The sequence below is a fragment of the Hypanus sabinus genome, chromosome 7, assembly GCF_030144855.1.
Source record: "Hypanus sabinus isolate sHypSab1 chromosome 7, sHypSab1.hap1, whole genome shotgun sequence".
In the NCBI taxonomy this organism is placed as follows: domain Eukaryota; kingdom Metazoa; phylum Chordata; class Chondrichthyes; order Myliobatiformes; family Dasyatidae; genus Hypanus; species Hypanus sabinus.
The window spans coordinates 40,793,481-40,818,220 of record NC_082712.1 but is presented as its reverse complement, the minus strand read 5'-3'; the positions used below and the strand labels follow the sequence as shown (position 1 = coordinate 40,818,220).

Here is a 24,740-nt window from a genome sequence, read left to right as displayed (position 1 = left end):
GATAGGTAGATAGAGCTCATCAGCCTGGGAAGGCAGTCCATCTAGGAGAGGGAAAACTCTGATTTCAAACCTCTGCTGCCTTGTGGCCATATCCAGTCATGGGAAAGGCTTCGGGAGTAATCCCTGAGGACGAATCTGGAGCTGGAATCCCTAAGGCAGTCCGATATTGTCTTCATCCTCATTCTAGCAACTCCTGCGACGTCATCAGTGCCAAGCTGTATCGGCCCTTGCCTTTCCCTTGGACAACATTGGTGGCGTGGAGAGGGGAGTCTTGCTGCATGGGCAACTGCCGGTCTTCCATACAACCTTGCCCAGGCCTGCGCCCTGGAGAAAGACTTTCCAGGTATAGATCCATGGTCTCGCGAGACTAACGGATACCATCCATGTAAAAAAGTACTGATTCATCAGCAGGAACGTAGCAGTAGATGTTAATGAGCAGCAAGTTTCCATGACCAGCTCAAGGAGAAAACCCATTTGACTTTGGTCCCACCCATTAACTGGATGTAGATACATCTGTCCATAACAGCATTCCTTGTCGATTCAAAGTCTTGCTTTCATGTTGAGGATACCTGAGCATGCCAATTTGCTGACTGGGATAGATCCCATTGTTTCACTCACTACCTGCAAAAAAACGAGTATATCAGCTATGACAGGATTCCTATCAGGGATCTGACACAGGAATGCTGAATATCCTCACTATGGGTTCAACTCATGCATGAAACACTTCAAATGTTCAGTAAATTTTGTTGTGAGCTGCTTGTATATCTCACATTTAAAAAGAAAATCAAATAGTTTGTAAAACATACAGCTAATTCAATTTTACCATCCATAATAAGTAGTTTTAACTAAGACTTCTGAGGGGCTTAAAGAAGCTGAGCTTCATTGCATGTCCTGACATCCATAGTGCACACTATCCAAGAATGGTGCTGCACTGTGTATTTTTATGTACCTGATCTAGGACTTTGGAATAAATGTGTGTCTTTAATAAGTTGCTAAGTCATCACCAAGGAGGGATCAATATAGCTCAACAACTCACCCAGTGAATTATTCATCCGTTAAACTATCAGAGCAAATCAAAGTTCGTTTTTAATGTTTGGATACGGATCATCTGACTTTAAGGACACCGAGGATGGAAAATATCTAAGCTACTTATTTACATAGTTGTTAGAGTGAGAGTTAATGCACAAACAAATATGTTAATATACAACAAAAAATTGTTCATTGCCATACAACATAGAATTTCACTTTTATACATTTAATGAACTTCATTTCAGTTGTCAGCTTTGACTCAATCAGCTCTCTCATTTCTGAACTTTAGTAATGAAACTATGTGCCAAGTTGACAATGAACAGCTGAAACTCTGCTGCTGTAATGCCAGTGGTTTTATAATGTAGATGCGGACAAAACTATGTTCTTACAATGATCAGGTGGTTACCATGCTCGCTTTTATTGCTAGGCCACAGGTGATCGAATTTACAAGACTCAGGATTCTGAAGGTCCAGTCGAGGTTATCACTCAAGTACCACGAATCCTGCCCCAACTCTGCCATAGCTGAATCCATTTGTCACCTAGCTGCCAGTTCCTTTCTCTTCACAGTCATCATGGTGTGAAGCCATGGCACAGAAAAATGGAAGGCCATGTGAGAGAGAAGGGTTGAATTGATCATGGAGCAGGTTAAAGGGCAGCATAACATCATGGGCTGAAGGATTTGTGAAGCATTGCTATATGGAATTAAGGGACTGTTGCAGCTGGTTTCCTTCCATTTTGCCATCATGTAAACCTTGACTCTCAATAATAAGTTAACTGTTTTGGATATTGCTGTGGGGGTGACCTCCCAGGGGAATGCTAGGGAGACCAGGTTACTGGCACTGAGCGTGGGTCCATGTTCCAGAAGGGAAAGAGGGAAAAGAGGGGAGCAATAGTGATAGGGGACTTAATAGTCAGAGGAACAGACAGAAAATTTTGTGGACTTGAGCAGGACACCTGGATGGGATATTGTCTCCCTGGTGCCAGTGTCAAAAACATCTCGGATTTTGTCCACAGCATTTTGGAGGTGGAGGGAGAGCAGCCAGATGTCTTGGTACATATTGGTACCAATAACATAGGAAGGAAAATCAAAGAGTTTCTGAAGAGAGAATTTAGAGAGCTAGGCAGAAAGCTGAGAAATTGGGCCTCCAGGGTAGTAATTTCTGGATTGCTGCCTGTGCCATGTATGAGTGAGGGTAGAAACAGGATGGTATGACAAATAACTGCATGGCTGAAAAGATGGTGCTGGGGGCAGATCTTCAGATTCTTGGATCATTGGGATCTCTTCTGGGGAGGTATTACCTGAACCTGAGGGCAGGTTTGTTAGAGCTGTTGGGGAGGGTTTAAACTAATTTGGCAGGGGGTTGGTAACCAGAATGAAGGGACTCAGGATAGGATGGATGGTAAAAAAGCAAAGTTAGCATATAGTCGGACTGTCAGGAAGGGCAGGCAGATGATAGGACAAAATTGCAGCTAGTAGGGTGAGTATCAGTGCATTAGGGATGCAGAATCAAAAAGTGTAGCAAATACAGTACTCAAAGTGTTATATCTCAGTGCATGCAGTATAAGAAATAAGGCGGATGATCTTGTTACACTTTCACAGATTGTTGGGTATGATGTTGTGGCCATCACTAAATTGTGACTGAAGGATGGTTGTAGTTGGGAGCTGAATGTCCAAGGTTACACGTTGTATCAGAGGGATAGGAAGGGAGACAGTGGGAGGCAGTGGCACGGCTCTGCTGGTAAAGAATGGCATCAGATCATTAGAAGGATGTAACATAGTACTGGAAGATATTGAATCTTTGTGAGTTGAGTTTCGAAACTGCAAGGGTAAAAGGTCCCTGATGGCAGTTATATACTGGCCTCCCAACAGTTGCTGGGATGTGGACTACAGATTACAATGGAAAATAGAAAAGGTGTGTAAAAAGAGCAATGTTATGACAGTCATGGGAGGTTTTAACATGGATATAACATGGTTATGGATCTCAAGAGAGTGACTTTGTTAAATGCCTACAAGATGGCTTTTTAGAGCAATTTGTCATTCAGCCAACCAGGGAATCAGCTATTCTGGATTGGGTGATATGTAATGAACCAGGGGTGATTAAGAAGCTTAAGGTAAGGGAACCCTTAGGAGACAGTGATCACAATATGATTGAGTTCAACTTGAAATTTGAAAGGGAGAAAGTAAAGTCTGACATAGCAGTATTTCAGTGGAGTAAAGGAAATTACAGTGGTATGAGAGAGGAGTTTGGAAGGAGATGCTGGCAGAGATAACATCAGAGCAGCAATGGCTTGAGTTTCTGGGAAAAATTGAATTGAATTGACTTTATTACTTACATCCTTCATATACATGAGGAATAAAAACCTTTACATCTCCATCTAAATGTGCAATGTGCAATTTATAGTAATTTTTAATAAATAATATGTATAATAGGACAGTCCATATAACATAGAAATACAATTGTATCAGCATGAATTAATCAGTCTGATGTCCCGGAGCCTGTTGGTCCTGGCCTTTATGCTGCGGCACCGTTTCCCAGATGGTAGCAGCTGCAACAGTTTGTGATTAGGGTGACTCGGATCCCCAATGATCCTCACACCATTTTTACACAGCTGCCTCTGTAAATGTCCTGAATCGTGGGAAGTTCACACCTACAGATGTGCTGGGCTGTCTGTACCACTCTCTGCAGAGTCCTGTGATTGAGGGAAGTACAGTTCCCATACCAGGCAGTGATGCAGCCAGTCAGGATGCTCTTAATTGTGCCCTGTAGAATGTCCTGAGGATTTGGGGGCCCATACCAAACTTCTTCAACCATCTGAGGTGAAAGAGAGGCTGTTGTGCCTTTTTCACCACACAGCCAGTATGTACAGACCACGTGAGATCATTGGTAATGTGTAAGCTGAGGAGCTTAAAGTCGTTCACCCTCTCAACCCCAGATCCACTGATGTCAATGGGGGGTTACCCTGTCTCCATTCCTCCTGTAGTCCACAACCAGCTCCTTTGTTTTTGCGACATTGAGGGAGAGGTTGTTTTCTTGACACCACTATGTCAGGGTGGTGATTTCTTCTCTGAGGAAGATGCAGGATAGATATATTCCAAAAACAAAGAAATACCCAAATGGCAATATAGTACAACCATGGATGAGAAGGGAAGTCAAAGCTAATATAAAAGTAAAAGAGAGGGCATACAACAAAGCAAAAATTAGCAGGAAGACGAGAGGATTGGGAAGTTTTTTAAAAAAAACCTACAGAAAGCAACTAAAATAATCATTAAGAGAGAAAAGATGAAATATAAAAGCAAGCTAGCAAATAATATCAAAGTGGATAGAAAAAGCTTTTTCAAGTTTATAAAAAAATAAAAAAGGATGTGAGTGGATATAGGACTGCTAGAAAATGAGGCTGGAGAAATAACAGGGGACAAGGAGATGGCAGGTGAACTAAATAAGTATTTTGCATCAGTCTTCACTGTGGAAGACACTAGCAGTGTGCCAGATGTTGAAGGGTGTAGAGAGAAGTGGGTGCAGTTACTATAACAAGGGAGAAGGTGCTCAAAACGTTGAAAGACCTAAAGGTGCTTAAGTCACCCAGACCAGATGATCTGCACCCTAGGGTTCAGAAAGAGGTAGCAGTAGAAATTGTGGAAGCATTAGCAATGATCTTTCAAGAATTATTGGACTCTGGCATGATTCCGGAGGATTAGAAAATTGCAAATATCGCTCCACTTTTTAAGAAAGGAGGGAAGCAGCAGAAATGAAATTATAGGTTGGTTAGCCTGACCTCAGTGGTTGGGAAGATGCTGGAGTCAATAGTTAAGGATACGATTATGGAGTACTTGGTGACAGAGGACAAGATAGGACAAAGTCAGCATGGTTTCCTTAAGGAAAATTCTTGCCTGATGAACCTGTTGGAATTCTTTGAGGAGATTACAAGTAGGATAGATAAAGGGGATGCAGTAGGTGTTGTATATTTGGATTTTCAGAAGGCCTTTGACAAGGTGCCACACATGCCGCTACTTACCAAGTTTATTGCCCATGGTATTACAGGAAAGTTACTAGCATGGTTACAGCATTGGCTGATTGGTAGGAGGCAGCGAGTGGGAATAAGAGGATCATTTCCTGGTTGGCTGCCAGTGACTAGTGGTGTTCCACAGGTGTTGGTGCTGGGATTGCTTTTTATGTTGTATATCAATAATTTGGATGATTAAATAGATGGCTTTATTGCCAAGTATGCAGATGATATGAAGATTGGTGGAGGGGCAGATAATGTAAAGGAAACAGGAAGGCTGCAGAAGACAAATTAGGAGAATGGGCAAGAAAGTGGCAAATGAAATACAATGTTGGAAAAAGCTTGTTAATGCATTTTGGTAGTGTTATGCCCACAGCCCCCTCCTTTGTGAGAATCGCAAGAGCACTAGTTGGGGGGGGGGGGGGGTCAGTAGACCCAGGAAATGGGAGAGAGATGTGCCGGATGCCTCGTTCCCCGCTGGATGCAAAATAACGCGACATTGACCATTGTCTCCTGGAGACCACATTTGTGGATTGGGGACTATGCTACGTGCAAGCCCTTGAGCAAAGTGGGCTGGTTGAGAGAGAGATTGCATCATCCCAACCTGATTGACATCTGAGACCCCGTGAGGAAGTATAAAAGAGGGTCTGGGGGAACAACCCCTTTAGATGCACCAGAAGAAACACTAACGATCCCGTAGTAGCAGGAAGCCATTGGAAGGAAGCCACGTGCGTTCAGTTCCCCTTTGCTTGGGAGCTGGTGGCGGGTACCACAGAACCAATGTACTTGAACTAACCACGGGGAACCAACTTCCCCGATTCAACGGATTTGCTTCATAAAAGACCCGGGCAAGTTTCTTTTCTCACAAATCTCTCTCTCTCCAACAAGTGAAAACCCAGTGGTCCCCAAAAGGCTGAAGCCTGCCGGAACTGAGTGACTTTTATATTTCCATCGGACAATATATTATCCCCTAGACAAACGATCGAGCTGTTTCTTATTGATGATTATTATTATACCCACGCTTTTAGATTGAGTAGTGACGACATATATTATCTGAATGTTTGTATTAATCTTATTTTTGTGCCCCTTTATAAATAAAGACTTTTAAAAAATAGTATCATCAGACTTCAAAGGACCTCTTTATCTTTGCTGGTAAGTGACCCAGTTATGGGGTTCGTAACAGTAGAAACAGAGAAATCTACAGCACATTACAGGCCCTTCGGCTCACAATGTTGTGCCGACCATGTAACCTACTCTAGCAGTTGCCTAGAATTTCCCTACCACATAGCCCTCTATTTTTCAAAGTTCTATGTACCTATCTAAGAGTCTTAAAAGAACCTATTGTATCTGCCTCTACCACCTTTGTTGGCAGTGCATTCCACGCATCCACCACACTCTGTGTGAAAAAGTTACCCCTGACATCTCCTCTGTACCTGCTTCCAAGCACTTAAAACTTTGCCCCTCATATTGGACATTTCAGCCCTGGGAAAAAGCCTCTGGCTATCCACACGATCGATGCCTCTCATCATTTTATACACCTCTATCAGGTCACCTCTCATCCTCTGTTGGTTCCAGTAGAAAACACCAAGTTCACTCAAAGGCATACTTTGCAATCTAGGCAACATCCTTCTAAATCTCCTCTGTACTCTCTCTTTAGTATCCACATCCTTCCTGTAATGAGGTGACGAGAACTGAATACTGTACTCTAAGTGGGGTCTAACTAAGGCCTTATATTACTGTAACAAATAAATGTGCAGACTATTTTCTAAAGGGGAAGAAAATCCAAAAATCTGAGATACATAGGGATTTGGGAGTCCTTGTGCAGAACACCCTAAAGGTTAACTTGCAGGTGGAGTCAGTGATGAGGACGGCAAATGCTATGTTGGCATTCATTTTCAAGGGGTCTAGAATATAAGATCAGGAATGTAAATGCTGAGGCTTTATAAAGTTTCAAAGGTTTCAAAGATACATTTAATGTCAGAGAAATGTATACAATATACATCCTGAAATGCTTTTTCTTCGCAAAGATCAACGAAAACAGAGGAGTGCCCCGAAGAATGAATGACAGTTAAATGTTGGAACCCCAAAGTCCCCCCAGCTCTTCCTCCCATGCATAAGCAGCAGCAAAGCAATGATCCTCCCTCTCCCTCCAGCAAAACAAGCATGCCCCCACCACTGAGCACTCAAGTGTGCAACAAAGCATTAATAAAGACACAGACTTGCAGTACCCCAGAGACTACTTGTTCACCCGGTAATTCGACCCTCTCTCTCTCTCTCTCTCCCTAATAAGAGAAAAAAGAGGTGTCTCCATTTCACACTGAGAGGGGGGGACATATCAACCAACTTGCTGATTTATGGTGTTAAAAGTCTGTTGCATTGCTTTATCCAAGCTCTGTGCCCAAAGAACTCGGGGCTCTAGGCACACAGCCAGCAGCCAGCTCACTGCTTTTCAAAAGAACCTTGAAAAGGAAAAATAGAGATATTAAAGACAGAGGCACTGGGAAGACCTTGCCTTGAGTATTGTGAACAGTTTTGGGCTCCTTATAAGAGAAGTTGTACTGGCATTGGAGAGGTTTCAGAGAAGCTTCACGAGCATGATTCTGGGAATGAAAGGGTTATCATATGAGGAATGTTTGATGTCTCTGTACCTGCAGGAATTTAGAAGGATGAGGGGATTCTCATTGAAGCCTTTCAAATGTTGAAAAGCCTAGACAGAGTAGATGTGGAAAGGATGTTTCCCATGGTGGGAGAGTCTTAAACAAGACAGCATACGCTCAGGGTAGAGTGGCATCCATTTAAAACATTTAGCCAAAAGGTGATGGACATGTTTTTTAACTTCTTTGGACTAATTTTACTGTGCCCATAGTTTCTTTTTTTATCAATTATGGTGTGGTCTGCACTGTTGTAACTATATGTTAACTATAACTATATGTAACTATGTGGTTTTGTGTAGGTCTTGTAGCTTTAGTTTTTGGTTTGTTGGGTGGTAGAGTTGGTGTCTTGACTTGGTGTGTCTGGGTAGTCTTGTTTTGTCTGGTGTATTTAGCGCTCCTTTCCGGAGAACCCGCTAAGATGATAACGCAATATAAATACGCAGCAGCCTCTCTGGACTCGGGATTACCAAATATTATGTGGATTTTATGGTGTAGTCTGTTTTGTCGTGTGCTTTTGTGATATCATTCTGGAGAATGTTGCCTCATTTTTTAACTGCATTGCATTTGTGCTTTCTAAATAACAATAAACTGAAACTGAACTGAACTGAACGTGTGGGATTTGTTACCACAAGCATCTGTGGTGGCCAGGTCTTTGGGTGTATTTAAGATGGAGATGAATAGATTTTTGATTGACCATGGCATTAAAGGTTACAGGGAGAAGGCCAGGGAATGGCACTGAGGAGGGGAGAAAAAAATCAGCCATCATTGAATGGTGGAGTAGACTTGACAGGCCAAATGGCCTAATTTTGTTCTGATGTCTTATGGTCTACTTTATTTATATTTTTGAATAATATTCAATTTTAAATATCTTGAGAATTTATCATGTAGAGAAAATTCTCGCTTTCACAGGCAGTCCTTTAACTGCTGTGATATTCATGCAATTCATGATCAATACCATAAGTTCAGTAGCTAGCATTTACGCCTTTGAGTCTGAAGGCTGTGGGTTCCAGGACTTGATCACCTAATTCAGACTGACATTGAATGCACACAGAGACCAGATTTCTTTCATTAGCAAGCTTATTTGCTTTTGGTGGCATTTTGCCATCTGGTCCCATCTTTAAAAGCTTACAATCACATTCACCCACATAGTTATTTAAACTTTTCTATCTTCCTTGGTATGTCAAATATGGTTAATTTTACTTAGCTCTTTAAACATCACTGATTGCAAATGATTTGGTTTGAAACTTCACCTCACTTTTAGTGAATTGTTACAAACAAACCTGAATATCGGTCCTATTCATTAACGTGTGGGTTTTGGTGTAATTAGATTTTAAGAACTATTTATTTATTTTTACATCTAAGACAATATTGTTATTGAGGTTCAGATTGGTTATTAATTTAATTTGTATTATGTTGTTCAGCCAAATGACAATGATTATGACAGTAAATGACCATATGAAAATCTAAGCAAAGCTAACAGCTCCTTGATGTGCTGTAGTCAACAATGCCTGTTACGTGAAGGTCTGTTTAAAATTGGAAGAAAAGGCTTTACTAAAATAGTATTTTTGAAATTAGTTGATAGTTATTTCTATCCATGTATATAATAAACCTCAACAAAATAAACCAATTTTATTACAAACCTGGCTGTTAATCAAGGATGAGAGAGAGAGAGAGAGAGGTCAGACTTCGATTGGAGAGATTTATGTGGGATCTCGGGGAATGAACTGGACCATCAAGGATGGGGGTGGAAAACATCAGATGGTCTCCGGGTCATAATCAGCTTCTCTGGGGAGGTCAACTAAATTTTTGGATTGGGATACGGTGCTGAGGAAAGAACCATAATGTGGGTTAGATTTTTAAACAAATGTAAGCCCTCCTAAAGATGGTTAATAACATTAGATCTGGAGCTGGATTAGATGCATCCCTGTTATGGTGAAGTTATCATGAAACTAGCCTTGCATAGTGTGAAGGCCTGATCCTGGATCAATGGACAACTCCACCTGAATACAATTGGATACCACAGTGCATGTCTAGACAGCTCCATGCAAGACATGTTGGGTGCAAGGGTGGGTGTGAAAGAAAAAAATCTATCACTATGATACATTGGCAAAAGTATTGAAGGTGTTCTTTCTTAGAAATTGAATACAGGTGGCTCCCGAATTTTGAACGTTTGCTTTACGACAACTCGCTGTTAGGAAAGACCTACATTAGTGCCTGTTTTCGCTAACCAAAGAGGTTTTTCGCTTTTACAAAAAAGAGACACCCACTTTATACGCACCCCAAGAAAGACTACAATGACCGTGAAGCCTTGTGTGGGCAGTTGTTTGCACATGCGTGTACGTGCTTACGCATGTGCATAAGTATGCGTGCACATGCGTATTTCAGCTCACTCTCTTCCTGAGTTTGATAAGTGAAACTACACCATACCGACAATATTTCTACTTTTTATAGGGTGTATATTTATCATATCATTCCTGCTTTTACTATATGTTATTATTATTTTAGGTTTTATGTGTTAATTGGTTTAATTTGGTAGGTTATTTTTTGGGTCTGGGAACGCTCAAAAATATTTCCCATATAAATTAATGGTAATTGCTTCTTCACTTTATGACATTTCAGTTTACAAATGGTTTCACAGGAACGCTCTACCTTCGGATTGCGGGGTAAACCTGTACCTAGGAGCACTCCGAAAGATCTAGCCAGTAGCTTTATTGTCAAGCTTTGTTACAGCTTTTCTGTAAGTTCTGGGCATTCAGACTTTTCAGCAGCTATACAAAGGCAAAACAACAAGGCTAACAAATTTAGGAAATTTTCATTTTTGAGAGATTGTGAGTCCCTGGTCAAGAAGAAGGAGGTATAGGAAGCAAGGGACAAATGAGATACTTGAGGAGTATAAGAAAGTGAAAGAGAGCACCTGAGGGAAATCAGGAGGGCTAAAAGAAGGTATGGGTTGCCCTAGCAGACAAGGTGAAGGACAATCCCAAGGGCTTCTACAGATCGATTAATAGCAAGGAACCAAATTGGAGATCAGAGTGATCATCTATGCATGGATTGGAAAGAGATGGGGGAGATCTTAAATGTTTTTTTTTTGCATCCGTAGTTACTTAGGAGATGAATACAGATTCTACAGAGGCAAACTATATATGACTTGTCTTGAGACAAATTAAGGTGGATAAGTCTCAAAGCCTGACAAGACTTTGTCTCAAACCTGTAGGAGGCTAGTGCAGAAATTGCAGGGGCCCTAGCAGAGTTATTTAAAACATCCTTTGCCACAGGCAATGTGCCAGAGAATTGGAGACTAACTAATATTGTTCCATTGTTTAAGAAAGACTTTAAGAAGAAGTCAGGAAGTTATAGACCAGTGAGCCTGACATCAGCAGTGGGTAAGTAATTGGAGGGTATTCTAAGGCCCTGGATATAATATATTGGATAGACAGGGACTGATTAGGAATAGTCAACATGGCTTCATAAGTGGTTGGTCATGTTTAGCCTATCATAGAATCTTTGGAGAAATCTACTAGCAAAGTTGATGGAGGCAAGGCAGTGGATGCTATTTACGTGGACTTTAGCGAGGCCTTTGACAAGGTCCTGCATGAGAGTTTGATGGTGAAGGTCCAGTCATTTGGCATTCAGAATGATGTAATAAATTGTGTTAGTCATTGGGTTCACAGGAGAAACCAGAGAGTGGTAGTAGATAATTGCCTATCGGATTGGAGGCCTGTGACTAGAGATGTGCCACAGGGATCAGTGTTGGGTCTGTTGTTGTTTGTCATCTACATCAATGATCTGGACAATAATGTGGTAAACTGGATCATCAAGTTTTCAGATGATACCAATATTTGGGGTGTGGTGGTTAGTGAGGAAGACTATCAAAGCTTGCAACAGGATCTGGACCAGCTGGAATAATGGGCTGAAAAATGGCAGATGGAGCTTAATGCAGACAAGTGTGGACTTGCACTTTGGAAGGTCAAACCAGGGTAGGGCTTAGATAGTGAGTGGTAGGGCATTTCAGTGTGCAGTAAAACAGAGGAATCTGGGAATACAAGTCCATAATTCCTTAAAAATGATGTCACAGGTAGATGGGACTGTGAAATGAACTTCTGACACGTTCGACTTCATAAATGAAAGTATTGGAATGTTATGTTGAAGTTGTGAGGCCTGATTTGGAGGATTGTGTGCAGTTCTGATCACCTACTACAGGAAATAAAATTGAAAGAGTGCAGAGAAAATCTACACGGATTTTGCCAGGACTGGAGGATCTGAGTTATAGGGAAAGGTTGAATAGGTTAGGAGTTTATTCCTTGGAGGAATGAGGGGAAATTTAATAGTGGTATGCAAAATTATGAGAGGTATGGAGCAAATGCAAGCAGGATTTTTTCCGCTGACATTGTTTGAGACTAGAACTAGAAGTCAGGCTGGTGACAGTGTGGAATGAGTGCAGGTGGAAGTGGTGCATGTGGATTTGATTTCAACATTTAAGAGAAATGTGGATAAGTACATGGATGGGAGGGGGTATAGAGGGCTATGGTCCATTGCAGATTGATGGGACTGGGCAGAAGAATCGTTCAGTATGGACTAGATAGGCAGAATGTCCTGTGCTATAGTGTTCTACGACTCTAAGGAAATGGTTCAATTAACCTTTTAGCTTTAATGCCTCATTAAATACTTTCAATCATCAAAATGAAAAATGCAAAAAACTCATGATCCAGTTCGCAAGCTCCAAGAATTTTAATATTCTAACATCAATTATTAACCGGACACAATGCACTTCTTTTTGTACGGACACTGAGCTTCAAGTGCTATGTACTAGCGAAGTTTCTTTTCCTTCATGCAATGATCACACAGCATTGACTGTGAAAACCAAATGGAGCAGCGTAACAGTAATGTCGAGGATTTCTCAGTTAACGTATTTTCTGTAACTCCCTGCCAGTCTAGAGCTGCTAGAGTCCAGGTGTCAGATGGAGATAAAGCTGGAGCTACACTGCTGTTTTCTGGTGTCTTTTTGGTTCTAGTTGGCATAACCTTCACCGTGATGGGCTGGATTAAATATTACGGTACCAGTGATTTAGAATGGACACAGTTACTAGGACCGATTCTGCTTTCGGTGGGAGTTACTTTTGTTCTGATTTCTGTCTGCAAGTTCCGAATGCTAACTTGCAAAACTTGCAAGCAAATTAACGAGAATGCTGCGGAGGCTGAGCAGGCTCCTTGTGGTCAGTCATTTGTTTTCACAGGGATTAACCAACCAATAACTTTCCACGGAGCCACAGTTGTTCAGTATATTCCCCCTCCGTATGCATCTCCTGCCCAGGAAACTGTCGCTATGAATACCACCTGCTTGCCATCACTGAACAACACACAGAGCACGAATCCACCCAATGGTGCAACAGGAACAACACCTTGCCCTCCTCAGTACTACAGCATTTACCCTCTGGATAGCACAGCTTTTACAGGTGATGAGAATTGCCCACCCTACCAACGGTTAGATGACGAAGTAGCCAGGTAAGTTCTCAGTAAAGCCGCTCACTATTTATATGGAATTCAGAATTTCGTTAAATAATGTACCAAGTGAACCAACATTATTTGAAGTTTGAACACGATTATTCAAAAATCAAATTAAACTACACAGTTATTTATTTCACTTTATGACTTCAAGTTATAAACAACTTTATAGCTTGTGATAGTTCAACATACATAATTGAAAACTGTTTTAAAAAACAAACTCAGTTCAAAGTAAGAGCGGTTAGGGCTGATGACCTTTAAAGGGATCCCTAAAAAGAAATAGAATCAGGTTTAATATCACTGGCATACATTGCGAAATTCGTTGTTTTGCAGCAGCAGTACATTGTAATACATAATAATAACTAAATTACAATGAGAAGTATGTATATATAGATATACCAATTAAATTAAGTAAGTAGCGCAAAAGGGAGCAAAACAATAGTGAGGTAGTGTTCATGGGTTCATTGTCCATTCAGAAATCTGATGGCAAAGGGGAAGAAGCTGTTCCTGAAATGTTGCGTTTGTGACTTCAGGCTCCTGTACCTCTTCCTTGATGTTAGCAATGAGATTGAGGGCATGTCCTGGGTGATGGGTGATGCTGGGGCGGCTAGTACCCATGATAGAGTTGCTTGAGTTTGCAACGTTCTACAGATTTCTCCAATCCTGTGCAGTGGCCCCTCCATATCAGATGGTAATGCAATCAGTTAGAATGCTCTCCACGGTACATCTGTAGAAATTTATGAACGTCTTGGTTAACATACAAAGTCTCCTCAAACTCTACTGAAATATAGTTGCAGTTGTGCCTTCTTTGTAATTACATGACAATGTCGGACCCAGGATAGATCTTTTGAGATGTTGACACCCAGGAACTTGAAACTGCTCACCCTTTCCATTGCTGATGAGGACTGGTGTGTGTTGTAGAGGTTGGAGAGGGGTGAAACGGACGAGGAATACCTGCTTTGCTAGAGATTGAAGGAATCTAAATGGCAAGGTGGAGCTGACTGAGAGAAGCTGGTGAAGGCTTGTTAAAATAGCTGATCTGTTGGGTGGAAGTGTAAATGAAAGGGATGAAACAACAAAGAAAGCAAAACAACTTCCGAGAAATGTAAGATAGAAAGATTAGCTATACCTGTCACATGTACATTGAAAAATCAAAACATAAAACACTATAGTCACAGAAACCTGAGCTAAAAGAGAATGGTGAAAATATTTAGCAGGTCAGACATTATCTGTGATGGGGGAAAAACTGGGTTGATGTTGGTCAGAATTTCCTGGTTTGGATACAAGCCAGAAGGGATGAGTTGAATTACTTCAGAAAGCTATTGGTGACTCCCGAGGGCTCTAAGATGATATGCTATTCCTTGATCTTACATTGCACAGACTTGGAAGTCAAAAACAGAGTGGTCAGAATGAAAGAGGGACAGAGATATAAAGTGGCAAGTAATAAGTGGTTTATGTAATAAAAGTTTATGTAATTTAAGTAATAAGTCCTTGCAAATCAAATGAAGAACACAATCCAGTGACGGGGTCTCTCCATTGAAAACCAAATGGAGTACACTAAATTGGAGTTACAACTGAAAAGTCACACACCTGGAATGAGTGATTTGTTTCCTAGATGGTGGAAATCAAAGAGTTAAAAGGGTGTTCATTGCATCATGTGAAATTTGTTAAGAGAAGGGGAGTGGGCATTTGGCGAACATGTGAGAATGAACCGAGCCATCATGGAGGGATCAGGACATATGGAAATCTGAACTGGAGGGACGGGGAAGGTGTGTCTGCTCAGGAAGAAATGGAGCACAAAAGAACCCAGGGTGGGGGAGGTGATAGCTGAAGTGCAGAAAATAGAGCAGGCAAGTCTGAGGACAAATACCTTGGAAACATTGGTGTTGTTATCAGAACAAATACATAAGAGTTTGAAAAATTGGGAGAATGGGATGGAATTCTTACAAGAAATAAGATGGGAGGAGGTGTACTGTGGATATGGGAGTCTGTAAAATGGAGGCTTGAGATGGTTTCCTGACCTACCTGAGATGAAAAAATTAAAAAGGGAAAAATGAAAGTCAGAGGTACAGTACATCAAATGAAAGTGAGAGTTGAGTGCAAGTTGGAAGTGAAGGTGTTTGAATGTTAAATGCTACTCAACCTGTTAAATTCCTTCAACAGGATAGTTATTACTCTAGATTCCAGCATCTGCAGCCTTGTGTATCTCCATTTTAAAATTGAAGATCAATGTGATGATGTGTTCAGTTAGGTGAAGAAAGGTAGAAGGTGTAGGGAACTGGGTGAAATGGTGAAAAAAGTGAATTGGCACCAGGAAACTATTGGAGCGATGGAGGGCACTTGAGGTATCATGGATGTTAGTGGGACAAGGGAAGGAAGGATAGAACTAATGGAGGAAGAAACAAGTTTTGTGAAATTAAAAACAGACCATAACAGACTGATAATAATAATGTATGTAAATGATTTGTGGTGTTTAATTCTGACCCCAAGAATGCAATAATTCCAATACAAAATTTGTCTGTCACAGATAAACTGCATCCTTTCTACATTCTGACCAAGACTGAAAAATCTTACTGAATGTGTATACTTCCTGTGGCATAATACTTTGTCATTGTTACTTTTAAAAATCAGTTTATACACATTTTAGTAGTAAACTGTTACATCTTCATAAAATCTTATTTAAATATTTTCTTTTTAAATAACCAAATGTGGGAAGTCTTGTTTTAAATAAGAATCTTAAATGTAAAGTCAATTTTTTAAAGGTCTCAGCCAGAAACATCAGCTCTTTATTCCCCTCCATTAATGCTACCTGTCCTGCTGAGTTCCTCTGGATTTCCAGCATCTGCAGAATCTTTTGTGTTTATGATTTGCAGCTCTGTCAATGATTTGTTTCCTTAGTGCTGCACTGAATTTTCAACCTAGATCTTTGTTCGCTTATTTCTAGATTTGGTTATGAACCCATCTTCTGTTTTGATACCTCAACCCGCCTAAAATGTGCAGAGTGAGAGTCAACATTGTCTTTCACCAATCTTGTTCCAACTTTTCCAGGTTGAAATATCTAATACAAGATGATATGTCTTTAACATGAGAGGAGTTAATTTCAAAGGAGATGTGAGGGACAAGTTTTTATACATAGAGCAGTATGTGCCTGGAGTATGCTGCCAGAGGTAGAAACATTAGAGACATTTAAGAGGTGTTTAAGCAAGAGATTAAAGATATCAGTGAAATCTCTGGTCAGTTGATCAGCACAGATCTTCAGTACTCGGCCACTCCACCAGGTTCAGGAACAGTTATTATCCCTTAACCATCAGGCTCCTTAACCAGAAGGGATAACTTCACTCACTCCAAAACTGAAATGTTTCTACAACCTATGGACTCACTTTCAAAGCACTTCAAATCACATTCTCCATATTTATTGCTTGCTTATTTATTACTATTTTGCATGCATTTTTTGTTGTTTCTTTATATTTACTGTGAATGCCTGCAAGAAGTGCATCTCAGGGTTTATATGGTGACATATATGAACTTTGATAATAAACTTACTTTTAAATTTGAACTTTTGAATCTTGGGACTGGCACATTATTGTGAGGAAAATGGAAGGACATGGACATTGTATAGGCAGAGAGATTAGCCATTTGATTCCTAATTTAATTGGTTTGGCTCAATATTGTGAATCAAAGGGCCTGTTCCTATGCTATACTGTTCTTTGTTCTATGTAACTGGCTTCTCTTCTCTGTTATACATAATTAGCTGTGACGTTCTCAACAATCTATCCTTGATCCTTTATTATTCCTTGGCAATATTATCTGGAAGCACAGTGCTTGTATCCACATGCATTTTGACAACCCACAGTTCTTCCTGGGCCAGCTAAGGTCAGCAATAACAGACACAATGAGTGAATGTGGCCATGTTTCAGATAACCCAGGAGTTATGGAGGATAGGTCATGGAGTCTGGTAAAGCTTCTACCTAAAGGCTCCAGGTAACAAAAGTGGGTATGAGGTTTTCAGCAGCAGATGAACTGAAGTAGTATGCCTTGAAGCTCATTTTGAGGACAAGCAAATAGTATAATTCAGTTTCCAACAGTTGTGGAAAAGAGGGAGGCAGAGGAGTGGAGCTTGTGACAGTGCCAATTCTTGTACTCGTATCCCTCCAGGGCTTTATCTATCACTATAATTTCACCTTGCGCTGTAAACTCCGACATATGTTAATCACTCCTTTCAGGTGTTTTGCTCATCTCAGAATTGTTCTAAACTTGATTGTAGTGTCTTTAGTTGCCAAGACCTCAACTATTGGAGAGATTTATGAAGTGAGTTCCAACATTTTATTCTGCCTTAAGATATTTCTTAAACTTAACCTCTTTGCCCACAGTTTCAATCATCAGCCCTAATGTCTCCTTATATGGGGCAATATCATATTTTGGTTGGTACCATCTCTGCATTGGTAAAGTCAGTATTTACAAGTTTGTTGGCATTATTAGAGCCAGGAATGAGGCTAGACCCTAATTAGATGTTTCAGAGTGGTTGTCCACTAGGTTGAGGGTGGACTCCAGGACTAGAGGCTCCACTGGGTTGGGGTTGGGCCCCAGCACCAGAGGCTCCCCTGAAACCAGCCAGGAGTCTGACAGTGGGTTTCATATTAAAACTGGCAAACAAAAGAGAAAATGCCCTTCAATTCTATAAAAACTGAAAACTGATCATCTTCTAACCATAAACCAAAGTATGGCATTACATCAGTCAACATGTGAGTCACTCAATCAAAAAAAATCAATAGCTTTGATGTCCTTAGCTACATATAACTAACATCCATATTGGTATAAAATGGCATATTCATAGAAGATGCATTAACACTTACTCAGGTTCCTTCAAATTTGACCTCAGTAATGACTTTACAATGTCTATGCTCAATACTTCCATTCTATATTTGCTGGGAAATCAGTGCAATATATAGTCTTATAACTAGTTGAACTGTTAAATTCTGCTTTGTATTCCAAGCTGACTTATGTAATATTGGTAATATTTTCCACAGAGCAGAAGAGCAGCAAGGTGATTTACGAGGCACATTGGGAGCTGATGAAGTTCCTGATAGCATTCCACCGCCTTCATATGATGAAATCTTCCCTGTGGAAAACGAGGATACTTCTGAACTTTAGCTTCACCATGATTCTAAAGCTGCAATAATGGGATTTGAATATGTTTGTGGTTGTTTCTCATGTACTCTATTTTTCCATTCGGTATTGCTCAGTATTTCTTGCCAGGTGCCAAGAGAAATGATTTGTTTATAGCATAGAGAGAATTGGAAATGATTCTTTAGGAGCTGTTTTACCCTGGGATTACTTTTCACACCTTGATTAATCGCATATTGCAGAAAATAACAAATCCCAATGCCAGATGTACACCATTTCTGAAGTAATTTTGTACTCATTTGTTTGAATGAAAAATAAACAGTCTATCATAATCCAGCTATCATAATATTGCTTTCATATTGTTCAAGTACCCATGGTGATGAATAACTGGCATAAAATGAGCATTTTGTTCAATAAATGATTAACTACATTAAATAAGTCAAAATTAATCATTGAAGATATTGTAAATTGAAGCAAAAAAGTACTGGAAATCCAAAACAATAGAAAATGATCTCAGTCCCATCCAAGTACCTGAAATATCAACTATTCTTTCCCCCACCCCCTGTCAATGCTGCTTGACCCACTGAGATCCTCCAGCAGTTTGTCTTCTGCACCCAGTTCCAGCATCTGTAATTTCTTCAATCAACAGAATGTTAATGCTTATTCAATACAATACAGATAAACAGGACACCTTTGAGGCAACATATGTGTTTTCCTTAATCCTACTAACTAAGGCCTTCTCAGCTTCTTAGTTTCTTCCTTCTAGTTTTTCTAAGTCTCTTTTTAAGTCCCATTCTGGCTACTTTATACCTATATAGAGCCTTGCCTGATGATTTGATTCCTAAACCTTAAGTATGCCTCCTTCTTCCTCTTGACTAAATGTTCCAAATCTTTTGTCAAGCATGGTTCCTTCACCCTTGATGCACCATCAATAACTCTCTCTGAGACTTGAAGGCGAGATATCGGCTTTTATTGACTGGAAGAAAGAATAAGCAGTAGTTGACCACCATACTACATCCTGGAGACTGAGGGCCGGGCTCAGGCCTCAATCGCCTTTATACAGGGGTCTGTGGGAGGAGCCACAGGAGCAGTCAGCAGGGGGCGCATCCAGACAGGTATATGTAGTTCACCACAACCCTATTATCCTTTCCCTGCCTCAATGGGACAAACCTGTCCAGACCCATTGTAAACTAAGGCATATTTTGGAAACTAAGGCACATACTTGTTAAATATATAGATTCAACTCCAATGATATAAGGCTTTAGCCCAACTGAGACTTTAGTCTTGGGCCTGAGCGAGAATGTGATTTTCATCCAGTCATCCTATTGGGATGTGACTTCTAGTGAGAAGAGGCTCTTCAAAGCAACGAATTTACTTGCTGGGCCACATAGAGTATTACATGGTTTTGTGCGCCACTGCCCAAATACACCACGTAACCCCCCCTCCCCCGTCCCTGAAAACCTCTGCGAAAGTGGTGGTGAGCTACTTTCTTAAACTGCGGCAGTTGTTTTGGTGAGGATGATGCCACTGCATTGTCAGGTGGAGTCTTCTAGGAATGGGCACAATAGCAACAAAGGAATGGCAACATCTTTTCAGTTCGGGATGATGTGCGACCTGAAGGGAAAAGTAGGTGATACTGGTTCCCACTTTTCTGCTTCTTGACAGCAAAGTTTGTAAGTTTGGGAAGAGCAGAAGCCATGAGGAGTCATTGCAGTACTTTATCAAGATGCAAAACAATGTAGCCATAGTGAGCTGATGACGAAGGGTGTGGATGTCTAGATCATCTGGCAGGGTACCATTCAAGCCTTATGCTTTACTCCACCAAAATAACTTGGGGTTAAGAGAATTGACCTCCAACATTCACTGAAATATAATTCTATTCAGAAGGGTATTTTTCACTTGCCTTTCACTTCAGTTTTACCAGAGTTCCTTAATACTACACTCATCCAAATCCAGGGACATAATTTCCTGCATAAAGCAGTGTTAGAACCTTAACCTACAAATTGTGAACTTAGCATCAATAGGTTTCTGCATTGTGCATGAAGATATCTGGTAACCTCAGTATATTATGAGTTTCAGAGTTCATATTAAGGGTGTAAGGAAGCAAAGGTCACCAATTTAAAGAGAGTTACTAATAATTGTTGTAAGCCATGTAGTTCAAGCCAGGAGCAGAAGTGCTTGATTTAAGCGCAATGCAACTGTTGGTATGTTTCACAGTTTTTGAATGCCAAGTTTCACATTGCAGTTGGCCATACAATGGTTGTTTTCTAATAATTCACTGAGAATAAATATATAAAATTACTGAAACAGGGTATTCAGGAATTAGCATTTATAAACAAAATAAACATCAAGAGTAAACAATTTATTTCTTATATTCTCATCAATCAGTGTTCACAGACTATTAGATTTCATGTTAGACTACAAGGTTTAAACCATAAAATCGTAGCAGGAGTCATCAAATGGAATTTTATGGTTTCAGAATGAATGCCATATTGGGCTAGCTAGACAGCATGGCCTACTTCTGTGTTGCTAAAAATTATAACTTAGGTGCTGTGAATACTTTCACTGTGGGAAGTACAGTTTCGTGCTGTTCTGTGAACTGGACATTGCACAACCCTTGCAGTCATAAAGTCATATATTTGTACTTAGTCATTGGTTCAAGCCCCCTGGAGATTTGGTAGTTTTACACACAATATGATAAGTATTTTCAAATATTTGATGAGAAAGTTTATGCAACTTCTTAAAAAATATGCTGCGTGTACTTGACTCCCTGAGTAAGTTCACATGAATAGTTTGTGCTGTGGACACAAAATTACTACATGATTTTTCTTGTGGTTCATTTCAATCATTGAGAACTCTGCCAACATTAGATGCCAATGCAGCTAGTTTTCACCATGATAACTGATGTGTGCAACAAATAAACCCCTGTAGTTAAAACACCCAAGCAATGGTGACCTTGATGTTTTAGGCAGTACCATCAGTGGAACAGAATTGTAATTACCTGGTTCTCATATATGATGAACACAATCATCATTTGTCCTCAAAATGACTCCAGCGAAATAGCTGGAAAACTATATTAAATGCATTACAAATTATGTGTCAAATCAAGAGTCCAAATTTGTGGGACGATGAACCTGCAGGTTGTACTTAAATTTCATGAACATTGACAGGTAATTTCACTTTCTGATATGATATTCATCAGTGTAAGAACTGGCTATTATTACAAAATAATTGTTTATTTTTAATATATTTTATATATTTTTTGTTTGATTGAATTTCAAAAACACCCAAGTTTTCATTGATGCAAACACCATGTGATTCTGATGGGTAATATTCACCCTGCAATAATGAAGAATTTTTTTTAGTTAAAGGGAGATTTCTTTTTGAGGCACTGAAATAATCTAACATTGCCATGGATGATCCCAAGCCCAGCTTTGGGCATGGAGCTAGCAACCCCATCCCATAAGAACCTAGAGCTGCAGAATCACCAACAGAAACTCCAGGAGCCTCATTCCTGGGAGAGGAAGGATCTTCGAAGATGGGCTAGACTAGACCAAGGGACGACTTGAAAGACTGGCTCAGGCCAGAGTCCTCCGGTGAGCTGCTGTTGGCTGCCTATGTCTCAGTAGCAGTGAAGGACTTAAGTAAATAACCAAAATAATCTCTTTTCTGTGGTGCTTGCTAAATAGACACAATTCAATAAAAGCAATATTTTGTTCTCCCTAAATCGTTTCCATTAAAAGGGTCATGGGACAGAACAGTGATTTGTGATTTGACACAAGCATACTGCAACTACAGGATAAATTATTGGCTGTTCTGCAAATACTTAAGGTAACAATTTTATGGTTTTCAGTTTTAAGGAGGAACTTCATTTGCCAGTGGGTAGTGAATCTGTGGAATTCATTGCCATAGACAACTGGAGAGGCCACGTCTTCGGGTGTATTTCAAGCAGAGGTTGATAGATTCTTGATTAGTAAGGGCATCAAAGGTTACAGGACAGGAGAAAGGGGTTCAGAGGGATAATAAATCAGCCATTTTGGAATAGCAGAGTATTCTCAAAGGGCCAAATGGCCTAATTCTGTTCCTATGTCTTTTGTTAGCAGTCAGAATATGTTGAAATCAGAAACAATCTCTACAATCTTATTTAGTTAACAACTGCATTTCTATTTGAACATTTCCATCAGCATCATGATCCTGATAGCCTGTCTTAGTATGTTCATACGATGGCAGAAATTAAAGACCTTCCATTTGAGGCCTAGTTATAAAATATAATACTATAAAAGCAGGAAAATTTATCTTTAAATCACATACTGAATTTTATCTGGTTGGGTGACACATTAGCGAAAGCAAAGCTCAAAACTATTCTAAAAGTATTACTGACATAATTTGAAACTAAACTACTCAAAATGCCGATAAAATGTATGTCCAATTGCTGATAGCTTTGGAGTTACTGTTAAGAAATTCTTTTTATAATTTAAATGTTTTTACACTTATATCTACAATACTCTTATTACCTGTCAACAGACAGACTAATATATTTCCAGAGCATGGGATCATCCCAGTTAATTGCTGAATCTTATGTTTATATCTCTCTTTCAATAACATAGTAAAGGATCATATATCTACATGCACTTCCTGTTAACACAGCTGTTCTACAGTTAAGCATAATGCTCCATAGTTTAAATTTTCCCATTTTAGAGAGTGTAACCAGGGTTTTAAGTTCTCACAAATTATGTAGTTCATTAGTATCTTGTCAGCATCTATTATTTCTAATGACCGAAGTGAAAGTTCAAACAAAATACAAAAACTTAATAAAAATTCTCATAATATTTATCTGCTGAATTGGATTATGTGTCTTTTAATATGCTCAATTAGACCTGCATTAAGATTAGTTATTTCTACCCAAAATTGATGCAACTCTGCCCAAAACTGAATAGTATTCTGAGCAAAACTAATTTTCCAGCATACATAAGAGTGTTTCTGTCAGTTATACTATGAATTACTGTGTTTGGCTTCTAGCAGTTCGCATTAAAAAGTATTTGATAAAGTCAAATTTTAAAATCCTATGTTAAAAGTTCAAGTGGAATATTTCCAGATGTGTGTCTCAAAAAGGGGGATAAAGGCATTACTGACTACACATCCTTTTCACTATTTCACATTCTGTAAAATTTAGCTCAAGCTTATTAAGCCAACAGAAGTGCATTCTTAGATTCCCTTTCTTTGTAGGATAAGAAACTTGCTGATTTCTCACCTGATGAGTGGGCACGTGAGCCGAGGGCAACTTTGGTGGTGATCTAGCACACGTGAGTGCCTGCAGTGCGGCAGTATGCTGCAAGCAGCTTTGGTAATGTGGTGAATTCCATCAGAGAACAGGTATTGAAGTTGACTCTAAAAGCTGTTCATTGGGCCTCGAGGTTGTTCTGCTCTTAAGATAGCTGTTTACAGATTGTATGCTTGAAAATTAAAGTTTGTCCTTTCCCAAGACATTTATACCAGTGGTGAAGCTTTTGAGAGGGCACTGCGTACCTCCAGTTTCTTGGAGCACGTAGAGGCTGCATGCAAACATTAGAAAGCATGCACAACATTCCAAATGAGCTGCTCCATCAAACACTAATAGTTCCAACAATGGCTCTCTGTGATTTCTTCATAGAATTCTTTGGGTACATCAGAACCAAAAGAACTTTTTCTAAAATTTAATCCTCAAGCCTCGTCACCACTCGTAAGAACAGTATTGAATAGGCATCCTTAATTTTCCTCAGGATCGTCTTGGATCTCTGCAGCCCTTTGGGTAAAGATACAAGCCACAACACTATTGGGTGAAGCATGTCATCCTTGACCTCAGAGTCTGTCTGAAAAAGAAGAAAACTCCGATCTTCCTCTTGCGTCAGTACACAACTACCTATATATTAAATAAAAGCATGAACACGGGAGCTGGCTTTCATTGGTGTATTCATGTGCAGTGAGCAAGAGAGAACAAGAACAAAGTGCATGTGCATACAGCAGATCAATATGTAGTGCTGGGGGGGGGGCACAGCTCTAAAAGAAATAGATCCATACATTACACTTCCTCTCCCTTTAGATTAATGCAACTGTATATGTACAAAACATTCAATTTCCTTTTCATGAACCCATATTCCAAATAGACATTTCTTTCATAATAACAGTCCATAACTAACTTCACAGTTCTAAAGATTCAGTCTTTTGCATGGCATTCTGTTTCTTTCAGGGTAACGCCTCTGGACCTGTGGAGTGGCATCAGGTTTGGTGGGTGCCTTGTCAACGCTAACATTCTCATCACACCTCTGGACCTGTGGAGTGGCATCAGGTTTGGTGGGTGCCTTGTCAATGCTAACATTCTCATCACACCTCTGGATCTGTGGAGTGGCATCAGTTTGGTAGGTGTCTTGTCCAAGAAAATACTCTTGATTT

General features: G+C 40.0%; 1 protein-coding gene across 3 annotated transcripts in view; it reads left to right on the top strand.

Annotated features, from left to right (window-relative positions):
* tmem174 (transmembrane protein 174) overlaps positions 1–18,643 on the top strand; it is a 43,667-nt gene extending 25,024 nt beyond the window's left edge. For 2 of the 3 annotated variants that reach the window (XM_059974584.1, XM_059974583.1), the window contains exon 4: positions 18,215–18,643. In XM_059974584.1, coding sequence (XP_059830567.1) covers positions 18,215–18,338 — 124 coding nt within the window. In that variant the 3' untranslated portion in view covers positions 18,339–18,643. Of the gene's footprint in view, positions 1–12,443; positions 13,188–18,214 lie in introns of those variants that run through there. The other variant, XM_059974582.1, reaches the window with a different exon arrangement.
* Positions 18,644–24,740: the final 6,097 nt, after the last annotated feature.